At 35.2% G+C, this 12,532-nt stretch overlaps 1 protein-coding gene across 1 annotated transcript; it reads right to left on the reverse strand.

The window, feature by feature from the left end:
* Positions 1-7,070: 7,070 nt before the first annotated feature.
* On the reverse strand, positions 7,071-10,247 carry LOC119191540 (vitellin-degrading protease-like). The gene is made up of 3 exons (XM_037445432.1): positions 10,000-10,247; positions 8,935-9,090; positions 7,071-7,368 (listed from the first exon to the last, which is right to left on the reverse strand). Exons 1-3 carry the CDS (start codon positions 10,177-10,179, stop codon positions 7,192-7,194), a joined length of 513 nt encoding a protein of 170 aa, XP_037301329.1. The 5' UTR covers positions 10,180-10,247; the 3' UTR covers positions 7,071-7,191.
* Positions 10,248-12,532: the final 2,285 nt, after the last annotated feature.

Here is a 12,532-nt window from a genome sequence, read left to right on the forward strand (position 1 = left end):
CTATAACACTATGCAAGACGGTGATGGAACAGTCTTACGGGCAATGGCAAAGGGTGAAATTATCGGAAATAGAAACCCGACACAAAGAATATATACTAATATGCATAAATGCGGTGTGTCAAATCGTTCTGATGACAATTGGATTGTACATAAAGGCAAGTCGGCAGGAATTGGGCTGTATGGACGATTTGCCACTGCTAGAGTGTATACTTTCGTACTTTTCAATAATAATAATTATATCAGCCCTGATTTACATACTGTCCTACTGTTAGGCACGAGCTTCTTCTGCTACTGATAAGGATTAGGCGTTAGTCCACCACGCTGGCCTAGTGCAGATTGGTAGACTTCACACACCATCGAAATTCCTATAAAGAACTTCTCAGGTATGCAGGTTTCCTCACGATGTTTTCCTTCACCGTTAAAGCAAGCGTTAATTCACAAAAAATACGCAAATAATTTTAGAAAAGTCGGAGGTGTGTGCCCTTGGGTTTTTGAACCTGCGGACATTCGTCGCGGCAATCCAATAACAACCAACTAGGTTTTTTTTCAATAAGGTTTTTTTTATAATGATTTCTTATATTTACGCGAATGTTAGACATTGAAATTAAACTAATTTTCCGGATTCTATCGCGGTTTTTTGTTTTTTATTTTTCTCCCGACGTTTCGAAGACTTTGCAGCCTTCATGGTCACGGGGGGGACTGAGGTGTTGTTCATCCGCAAAGTCAAAGTTACAATATCTACCTACATTTTACAATTATACAACTTTTTAAAATTTTAGCTGTTGGTGGTCCGATCTACGCAGAATGAGCTCACAGTGTCTTGAAGTCTGGCAACCGGTCTTTTGGGTTCCGATTTAATTAAATGTAGAACTGGATCCCAGGCTTGTGCGCGGTAAGTTTTACCCGCGTAAAGAACATATAGCTGACGTGAAACACCGACGCTCGACGAAGTCTGCAGTCGCTGAACACTCTGAAGGAGGCGCCAATCATTATCTGCGACTAGACAAGCCACAAATCGTCGCCAAAGAACACCGATTCCTGCCCAGGATGATTCACGAGGCTATTGAAATTAAAAAACATCCTAATTTCAATAGGGAAGATGGTTGGAAGCTTGCACAAGCCTGGGATCCAGTTCTACATTTAATTAAATCGGAACCCAAAAGACCGGCTGCCAGACTTCAAAACACTGTGAGCTCATTCTGCGTAGATCGGACCACCAACAGCTAAAATTTTAAAAAATTTAAAAAAGTTGTATAATTGTAAAATGTAGGTAGATATTGTAACTTTGACTTTGCGGATGAACAACACCTCAGTCCCCCCCGTGACCATGAAATCTGCAGTCCTCGAAACGTCGGGAGAAAAATAAAAAGCAAAAATCCGCGATAGAATCCGGAAAATTAGTTTAATTTCAAGGTTTTTGTCTGGCACGATAATAGTATAAATCGTTGTAGTGGGCAGACTCATTTAATCGTTTTCTTTGAATCAATTGCTAAAATGGACCTGTATTGCATCAAATACTTTGATTTGTATTCTTAATGAAGAGTTAAAAATATAATCTTTTTGAACCAACATTTTTTACTTTTCCTTTACCTACCTAGATATTAATATGATTGCAATTTGTTTTTTTTTTGCTTTGAATGACGAAACAAGCTTACCGTTCGCCTTATAGTAAGCGATACGACCGCCCATAAACAGTAGAAACATCATCCAACACCATGAATTACAAAGTATTGTTCGGTATTCCACTGCGCTCGCCATCCTGAGACGTGAGATGTTAGGTCTCATTATGTCCAGCAGTTTCATTGCCTACAATGTCCTTCAAGCCGGAACACAACAGTGACTACACACTACTACTTGACGGTAGAAATAGACATTGCGGTGGTACCTACCCAGGCGAACTCTCACATATGAGAAACCTACCACCAATAACTAGTTATAATAAAGGTTAAAGCCCTTATAACCTGTAAAATTAAAACATACTTCAGGCGCGTTACCTTTGCTCTTTCATTTTAAGAACAACATTGTCAGTGCAAGAAATTGGTTCCATATTTTATCAAAACTTGGCACAGCTTTTTAATTACCTTCTTAGGCTTTTTAGACATATATGACTAGATTTAACTCGCTGTTTCGCCCGCGTGAAAGAGTTTTCCGGGATTAAAACCTATAACCTTCCCAGGTTCATAAACTATCTTTATACCAAATATCATAAAAATCTGTTCAGTAGATTTTGAGAAAATCGATTACAGACAGACAGAAAAGAGGACATTGTTTTATAATATGTATAGATAGATTTCTAGTTATAACACACCAGAATGAAGATAAAAGAACTGAATTCAAGTTGAATCGACTCGTAAGTCACAAATCTTCAGAGAGCGGTTAATGCGTTCCTGGTAATAATGACCCATTTAATACAATCAGAGTTTGTTAGTGCCAATTCTCGGATTAATCCTCATTGGTATAGTCGTTTAGATCTGTGGGCTGTTAATCTCAGTTCCAATACCAAGCTGAACAAGATATTTTAGTATGAATTATACAATTTCATATATCAAGCTATTTTCTTTATATGAACACTATTTTTTCATAAAATAACTCCAATCCGCCAGATTGTAATTGGAGCGGCGCCCAGATACAACATCGACTTTTGAAATTACTAATATCTCTTTTTATATGGACACTATTATTATTATTTAAAAAAATAATTCTACTCCGCCCGATTGTAAGTTGAGTGGCGTCCAAATAGAGTATCAACTGACAAGAGTTGATTATCCCTCGCTCGTCGAATGGAAAGCGTGCTTAATATAACAATAGATTCACGACCTATCACATCATCATACTCTAGATATTTTTTGCGGCTGCGAGTAAAGTCTTTCTCTTTCCACAAGTCTCTAAAATAATATACACCGTCAGCGCCATCTAATTAAAATACGGATAAAAAATTCAATATTTCCCATGGAAGCAAAATTAATGGAAATAAAATTAGCCGGAAGCAGGAAAATCAAAGATAAGATGGAGGGATACCTTTGAATAAAGATGTGGATGCAACTGGATGCAGGATACACCGCAGAGGTGACTACTACTAATTAATTAATTTAAGTCCCAAAACTTTCTAGGTGTATAAGATTAAATTTTAAATTTAAATTAGTAGAAATAAAAGCTTTTTTATTTCTTTTATAATCCGTTCAGCTGTTTCTGCATATAAACTTGGAAATTTAAAATATTAGGAAGAATTAAGTTTAGTAAAATATTGTAAGCTCATCAAAATGGGAATACCCAAGCGCATCTCTGTCCAACTCCTGAAGAATGAAAGCATGATAATATTTCTTTAAATATTTTTTGGCGCCCTACTAGTTCCGGGTTAAAATGCACAGACATAGAAATTACAATTAACATTTAATAGATTTGTGACATAAAGCGTTATATTTGATCACATTAACTTACCGATTTGATTATTTCACACCGATAAAGATCGTAGAGAAGAGTATTTAATAAATTTCAACTTGATACCTCTACGTTCCTGTGAGGAAAGGCCTGAACAAACAGATATATATGCAGATGAACAACAAATTGATCCTATAAAAGTTCCATTTAAATTACGGAGCCATAAATATTAAATAAAATAGACATATTTTACTTCACATCGAACCATATATAATACAATACAATCATAGTATTCGAAAATTAAGTAGTTTATAGGGAGTACTATTTAGTTTCCGTACAATTTTTGTTTATATAACTTAAGTATAAGCAGATGTTTATATTGTTAATTGTTTTTTGTAGAGTCGTTTCCGTAGTATAATTTCAATTAGGGCATAGGTTTAAGGAAGACAATCCAGTCATAATGTAATTTAGTGCATACATATTTTTTATAATGACTGTGTTCTGTGCTATGCTTTGAGTTAAATAAAAAAGAACCAAGATACTTCATTGATAGGATACTATACGCATACTACATGCGTATCGTTATGCAATCTCAATTTTAACATCGGACCAATCTAGTCCAAAGTGTTCCGACACTAACTACGCATACTGCACCTATGCAATACAGCGCTGTTTTTAAAATTCCAGGTAACACACGAAGTCGACTAACAATGTGTGAAATAAAAATGCCCGTTGTCCATGCGGGTGAAAAATTTAGTCTATACTGACGTAGATTAAGTTACCAATTGTTTTATAGAGTTGTAGCTCTCGATGAATTAGATAGTAGAATAGACATCGATTTTTTTATAAAATCAATGTGTAATGATTTCTTATATTTATGCGAATGTTAGACATTAAATTTAAACTATTTTTCAGAATTTATCGCGGTTTTAATATATATATATATATTTTTTTCTATTCTTGTATAGGCAAGGAATTGTGGGCCATACAGCCTCCTAATTTTTTTACAATTTAAATTTTATATTTTGATATTTTTTTTTTCTCTTTTTTATTTATTTATATTTTTTTTTTATATGAGTGACGTTACTCTAGGTTCTGGATGAAAATCAGCGTCAAACGCTTGCTGTTTGGCTTATGCTGATCCAGATCCTATTGGCACTGTTGTGGTGGGACATGTACCATACACATATAAAATCCATCTAAACTGTATTTTCTTTCTGTTTTTTTTTTCCTTTTTTTATATAAATATTAATATTAAGTTTTATTACTTATTTATGTTTAACGCCCAATTTGTGGCCAATAAATGTTTTTTTATTTTTCTTTCTTTCTTTTCTTCTTTCTTTCTAATATTTTAATTCTCTCCCGATATTACCAACACCAACAGCTAAAAATTTAAAAGTTTTATACTTGTAAAATGTGGGTAGATATTGTCACTTTGCGGATGAACAACACCTCAGTACACCCTATAATTACGAAGGCTGCAAAGTCTTTGAAAGGTCAGGAGAAAATTAAAATAAATATCGCGATAAAATCCGAAAAATAGACTAATTTTAATTGTCATTTTTAATAGGCTTTGCCTCTATTTCATGATACATAAGATTGATGGTGAAATGTTGACCGTGGGTTGTGACCCAAGGCGGGTTGACACCTAGGGGGGTGCCCTTGCCTATCCCTGGAAGGATAAAACAATTAATGTTAGTGATATACACAGTGTGTGAAGTTAATTAAGGGACTTATAAGGAGGGTATTCAATGTACGATTCTCGTGCCAAATATACATAAAAAACATTTTTACGGAAAGTTTTGCACCTAGGTATTTTCGCCTTCCTAAGTCAGATTTGAGCTATGAAGGGTATACGGGGTTACTAAATGTAACCACATACTCGTCTTTATCTTCGCTGATATTGTGCCAATAACCATCCATTACTAAAGAATACTTTCACGCAAAATCCTGGTGTTTACGGATTTTTTGATAATTTTGTAGTTGAATGCGAATATGGCGTGTGCGTGAGTGTCTCTCTGACTGGGAGTATAATGTTGCTGTGGCGACGTATTCTCTTAGAGTAGTAGTGGCTTCAGGGCGCGTAAAATTTAAATTACTTTTTATTAATATTTATTGTGTTCGAAACTTACACTTTTTTATTTTACATCCACGGCTCAAGTAGCTTATTGTAAAGTGTTATTTCCAAACAGATAAGTATGTCGTTTTATTTAGTAACGAAGTATCAAAATGACCCTGTATCGACATACTTAAGATCAAATTCATATATAATGACTGATAAGATAGATCAAACAAGTAATTAACACCAGAGTACCCACATAGTGGTAGTCTCTATGATTTTTTTGAGGTTTATACTTTGTCTATTATAATTTTGGTTATATTTTATTAGTTATATGCAAGCTTGAACCACAAATACTGTAAAAATATTTTTAAAGTACCTCAGTAAAAAAAGAAATTTACCAAAGATTTTAGAAGCCACATAAAAATGTCTGCGTCGGTGAAATATTGTGACCGTAAGTACAATAGTTTTGCAGATAATCCAAAGAAAACCAATTAAAGATATCTCAGAGCGCGGTTCGAGACCGCTCTGCATAAATCACGTGACATGGAGAATTTGACAGATTTGAAGTTTCAAGATTAAATGCAAGTAATCCTTTCGGGTTTTGATTTAAAGGTGCTGTCACAGAGCAGTAATATAATATTCTCTAATATATTTTGCAGCATTTTTTACAATTTGTTGCTGTCATGTGATAAAATGCTAAGGATGTCTATAAGGCACTTGTCTTTCCGCAAGCGATGATCGAACAGCGAATAGAGCAAGAACTATCAAGAAGTTAGCGAGCATAGAGTTCCGATAGTTTTGGCGTTGGGCTAGTGCAAAGGTTTCTAAACTTTTTTTCTTATAGACCCCTTTCAAAATTTTGCTGTTTCTGGTGGACCTTTTTTTTGTTTCGCAGGGAAAGTGCATTATAACTACCGCCCAGTCATCGCGGAGGGCGACTGTCTAGTTATGTTGGGGTCACCGAGCCTCCTACGAACTCTATCAATATTATCTACCTACAGTGATAGGAAAAGTTAAGCCAACATTTTAGTAATTTACTATCAAGACATAATATAAATTTTCGTGGATCCCGCTTACGAATTATAGGCCCCATTTTTGGCCCTTGGACCACTTTCGGAATCAATCGGCTAGTGAGTGTACGATTTACACGTGTTCTACATGTATTTTGTATTTCTTGAGCGATAAAAAATTCAATAGTTCATCGCTTCGTCGTAGTCGGTGTGACAAGTACCTAAATATTCATTTAGGTAGTTGTCAAATTATGACATTTAAAAATCCTTTGATAATATATTCAAATTATTAGTACTTATTTACATTGTTGGAACCTGGGTGTAAAATTATTGCCTCTACCTAGACCTCTGCTTAAACTTATGTTTTGTCATTGTTCATTATTAATATGAACTATTATCACCATTACATATTTTCAGATTATACTATCCATGTACAAAATATCAAAGAAAACATATTCTAGTTCTTAAAATAGCCCTGCTATATTAATATTTAAATTTATCAAATCATTTGTACCTAATTTTTGGCTAGATTAAGATAAAAATATATCGTCGAACTTTAAAATAAAAGTAAAATTATTTAAAACACAAATAAAATTCATAAATGTATTAAATAGTAGGTATAAATACCATCAAAATTCTCAAAATTACATTATTGTGTCAATTCATCTGTGTATAAAATTATCATAAAATACAGGAAACTCGTAACAATCATCAACACAAAGCTATATAATATTGATGCATTTAAACAGTAATTTTCTCATGCTTCGTCTTCAAGTTGTTAATATTTGTATCAATCCATTCCCTCAAGGTTGCTACATTAGAATATACTCCAGGAAAGCCAGGTTCAGCACAACCTATGCCCCAGGATACGATGCCCGACAACTTGTTATTGTAGACCAGAGGACCGCCACTATCACCCTGTTGGAAAATTATTATTATTAACTAGTTGACCTGACAGACGTGTCGTCTTAACTATGAATTTGCAGCGCACATTCCGTCAATCGCCGACAGTTAGTTTCAAAACAATTGACAGTTATATAAAATAAATATTTTCGTTAAGTTTTCTTAAATTTTCTAATTTTCCGCGCAATTTTTTGAATTTTTTCATTCATAAGAACCTTCTTCTGACAATAACAAACAGACTAAGAAACAATAGTGAAATCGGTCCAGCCGTTCACGCGTGACGGCGTGACCAAGGGAAATAGGGATTCATTTTTATATATGTAGATTAATCTAGAAGAATCCGTAGAAGAACGACAGTCACTGAAATAGCCTATCGTGTTAGCAAGCTGAAGTGGCAGTGGGTGGGGCACATGGCTCGCAGAACTGATTGCCGAAGGGACAAGAAGGTTCTGGAAAGTAGGCCGCGAACTGGCAAGCGTAGCGTCGGACGTCCCACGAGGTGGACAGATGACCTCATAAAAGTCGCAGGAGATCGCTGGATGCGGGCCGCTTACAATAGGTCGATCTGGACATCTTTGGTGGAGGCTCATGTTTAGCAGTGGACATCCTGCGGCTGATGATGATGATGATAGTTATGAATCCAGAGGACATACAATTTACGTTTTATGTTGTATCAAAAAATCATATTGTTGGAGCTATTTAATTGTTTTAATACTAAAATGTTCCATGGATATGTGTGTGCTAAAAGCATGCGAATCTTTTCTGCGACTTCTGCGTTAATGTCTAACAAGAATCTTCAACTTTAAAATTAATACAAAATAATAGTAAACTGAACCCACTGCACCTGATGGTAAATGGAGTGAGGTCTAAAAGAATGTCGACTAACCAGAGATGATTACGTCGGCAGTCGACACAATTATGCCGGCCTGATGGAATCGAATATACACAGGCAGATCCCTGAACGCGACACACTTACGTGGGCTACTATAGCAGGTTTTAACACCTTGTGTACAGCGGTCATTATCCAGGCGGATATATCCTACCATCAACAAGAGGTAGTACTTCCGTCGCATATGAGATCTCTCACATGCAACATGGGTACTACCGCAGCGTCTATTCTACCACCAAATAAAATTGAAGGTACCCAGTGTATTTATTGGGTATTTTGAAAGTTAACATCTAATGCCTTAGGATGACAAGCGCTTGCTCGATGATGCTACACCCTATCATCGACATTGGGCCGTAAGACCTGTGAAATTAACATTACTTTTCCACTCACGCGCAAATATAAGTGCTGGTTAAAGCTTTCTACTACCCAATGTGTTGCGATTCAAAGTTCATGTGGTATTAACAGCAGTTAATGGGAATTCATCTTGTTTACTATAAGGCGAGCGGTTTCTGCTAGAATGAGTATCAAAATAATTGTATGAAGCCCCATATGTTATAAGTCATGTGAAACTAAGTAATTGAATATGAATGTATATACCCAATTACATTTTTTAAATAAAAACTTCAGCCTGTGAAAAATCACTACGCGTGTTCCATTAGTTTCATCAATTATTTGTATAAACAAGAAAGTACCTGGCAAGCATCTTTCCCTCCTTCTAAATATCCTGCACATACCATAGTCCGAGTTATGGGGTAACCATGGCTATTGTACACTTCTGCGCAATCTTCTTGGGATATTTTGGGGACTAACACTCTTCTTAATGTTGGAGATGATTCAGTTGCATTCTCCTGTTAAAGAAGAATGTTGTTAGAAAATTTAGGAGCCGTAAGTTAATAATCATTTTTGTAAAATTTATTTACTATTTACACATAATATATAAAACCTCGGTGGTATAGTTGTACTGCTTGCACGGTACGACAACGCCCTGAGGTCCTGGGTTTTATATCTCGAGTCGGGCAAAGTCATATTTGGAATTTTCTGCTCAGTTTCAGCTCAGAGTCTAGTAGTCTTTGTGCCCGATGTGGCAACAGGCTCGTCCTATGTTTTGCTATGAAAGGAAGTGGGCAATTAATATTTCCAACTCCTTCCTCTCTTTCTATTTGATTAATTTCGTTTCGTGATACAGACAAAAGGAGTTCCGTTCGCTGGGTGTCATAAAAGCGTGCTACTGATCCTCGCTTACATGAGTTCTAGTAGTGGATGTGATGGCGGGAAAGTCTCTAATATTACACACGGTGGAAAGTGGGAGCACCAGTTTCGCCTCTGCCTACCCTTCTGGGAATAAAATACGTGAGTGTGTACATTTGTATTGATTCCCTAAACCGAATTTCGTCTACGACGGCCAATTTAAACGCAGGTCGGCCAAGTACGCAGGAGATATTAAAGCGCACAAGTATGTGCGCAATACACAGGTGCACTCCCTGTTCCTTCACTCTCATAGTCCGGCAATCCAACATTACCGGAGAGATCAGGCGCAGGACCAACGACTTTACGTGCTTTCCAAGGCACGGGGGTATCAACGCCAACTTCGCGACTCCGAGCTGCAACTGAGTTATATTTTTATGATGGAAAAACTCAGTCGCAATTATTTTGGCCCGACCAGGACCTCAGCGCGGTAGTCGCTCTTCTACCGTGTACCATTACAACTACGCCACCGAGGCAGTCAATTTGTATTACTTGGTATTCTTCTTACGTACCGACATCTTGCCCCAACCTGTGACAATGCATTCCCCCCCATTTGGAATCTCTTCATCCACCTCCGCCATTCCTATTGCACTGATGACATAACTGAAGGTCAGAGGCTCTGCTAGCCGCATTATAGCTACATCATTGTCCCATTTACCACCTTCGTAATCCTTGTGAAGAACAAGGTCCATGACTTGGTGAATTACCCCGCCTTCTTTGCAGTATTTTGAGCCAGCTCGAATGTTATAGTCTTCCGGATTTTTACTGTAAAATAATAATGTTACTAAAAGTTTATGAATGGAGGGTTAAAGTAAATGCAAAAACTTGTTAGTTGGACCATATCTTGAATATACTAAGTACTTTTTATATCGGAGAAATACAGGGGCATGATTCTCTACGACAATGTCGAACTTGTAACACGGCGTGTTTCGTTACCTTCGTGTTATGACTGTGTAAGAGTATTCTGGATGCTAATTTGACATTTCATGAACACGATGAGGTGTGACACATCCGCCTTACGGGCATGTTACGAATTGTCAAAATAACGTGCGGCAATCCAGCGCGTCTATGCGCGTTTAGACAAATTAATTATTTAGATACAACGACTGTATAATTTCTATTGACGATAGTATCCTCTTTACATCGTGAAAACTCAAATATAATATTCTACCTTATCAGAAACAAAACAAACATAAATCCTAAATGATCGAATTAATATTCAAACCTATGTTTTTGTATCTTGATAGTCAAATTTGTGTTATGGGCTCAGCGGTGAAAAATAAGCTACTTTACTACTGGCAACCCGACTTTTGACAACAATTGAGGTCAATCAAGTTTATTTTTATTACTTCGATGTAATATTTCTATTAGTAAATAGATAGGCCAAACAAATATAAAACACTAATGAAGGTATCTTTTTAAACAATGTTTTCTTAATTATGTACATTACAATTAATACTATGTAGTTTCTTTGTGGTGAAAGTTTTGTACCTATAAAGTTTGATAACAATAAAGATTATTGAAGAATTTTTTACTAGTTATACATTATTGTTGTTATAAGTAATTGGTAGACGTCTTAATCAAGAGCTTAGCCAGCTTTAAATTAAATATCAAAATCTTCAGTGTGAATATCGATCCAGGGAAACAAAGCAAAAATTTCATGTAGGTAATCCCAATCATTTTAAACAATTACATACAAAAGTATGTAATCATGTTGAATCTAAAATTGTTTGTACAAACACTTCCTTTTTGATTTTAGGAGACCAAAGGCATCTTACAGTGAATACTAGTGTTAACTACTCTGATAATATCAAATGTAATCATAAATGTATTTACTTTTACAGGATAAGTGAATGTGAAATGCAAGATATTCCAAATAAATAATAGTAAAATATACTCAGTTTTAACAACACATTATCTTTGTTTTATTTTTTTTATTTATTGTTCAGTCTTAGATAACATAATATAAGTAAAATTTCTATACATGAGTGAATGTTTGTTAATTAATCAGTTTCACCTTAATAACTAAATGAATGTGTATGAAATATGGTACTCAGACAGTGAGCTGTGGATTGAATAGAGTACTTTTTATTCCAAAAAGATTAATGCCGGTTGAGCGGCTAATAGAAGTTACTAGGTAATAGAGCTATAAATTTTTAAAAATAACGTTTAATAGGCAATATACACTTATTTTAATTATTGGTGGTAAGTCTGTTATATGTGAATGTCTGTCTTGATAGTTATAAGGTGTCTACGGCAATGTCTATTTCTATAGCCAAGTTAAACTGTGTCCATGCACTGATGTGTACCAGTTTAGAGGAAATGTAACTAGCGTAATTACTTTATAAGACCTAAAATCTTTATCTCATTCTGAAAACCTACTGTGGAACGTCACATAGTGCTTTGCAATTCAAAGTTCCGGATGGCATTGTAACTGTTTATGGGCGGTCGTATCGCTTATCATCAGATAAACGGCATCCTCGTCACATTATTTAACTAAATAAAAAAAAAATTGAGTTAATGCCTTAACGATTTTGCAACCAATTTTATGATGGAAGGTCCGTAGAATTCCTCTTAATATACATTGTTAGCGCCAATTTAGCACAAACTACATAAGCACAACAGCATTTACTCTTATTCATATAACAGCATTCGTGTAAAATCTTCAGTAGCATTAAATATATCAATTCAATTCAATTTTTAAAATGTGGCTTTAGTAAACAAATCAAGTAAATAAGTCTATGACATTGACATTTGACAATCATTTTGAAGTAATATTTTTTCGTTTGAAAACAATCACAGTCTACAGAAATTTCTTTAAATTATTTTTATATTGCTTTCATGTTTCTTACATTTAAGTATATACAAAATGGGATTAAATAAAGTTTGGCAGTGATTTATTCGAGTTACATCATTTAATATCACGAATACAAACAAAAACCTTTTCAAAAACCGATACTTGCCGATTCGAGGGGATGAAAGATTTCTGAACGCATTAACACATCGTAATATAAAAAATATTAAGCATAGACAACCTATCGTAGC

Source organism: Manduca sexta, chromosome 5 (genome assembly GCF_014839805.1).
Source record: "Manduca sexta isolate Smith_Timp_Sample1 chromosome 5, JHU_Msex_v1.0, whole genome shotgun sequence".
NCBI lineage: Eukaryota > Metazoa > Arthropoda > Insecta > Lepidoptera > Sphingidae > Manduca > Manduca sexta.

Coding starts and splice junctions, on each gene's coding strand:
- LOC119191540 (XM_037445432.1), bottom strand. CDS start 10,179: ATGGACCTTGTTCTTCACAAGGATTACGAAGGTGGTAAATGGGACAAT. Junction 9,091..9,999: donor CAGGTTGGGGCAAGATGTCG/GTACGTAAGAAG, acceptor CTTCTTTAACAG/GAGAATGCAACTGAATCATC. Junction 7,369..8,934: donor GAGGGAAAGATGCTTGCCAG/GTACTTTCTTGT, acceptor ATTTTCCAACAG/GGTGATAGTGGCGGTCCTCT.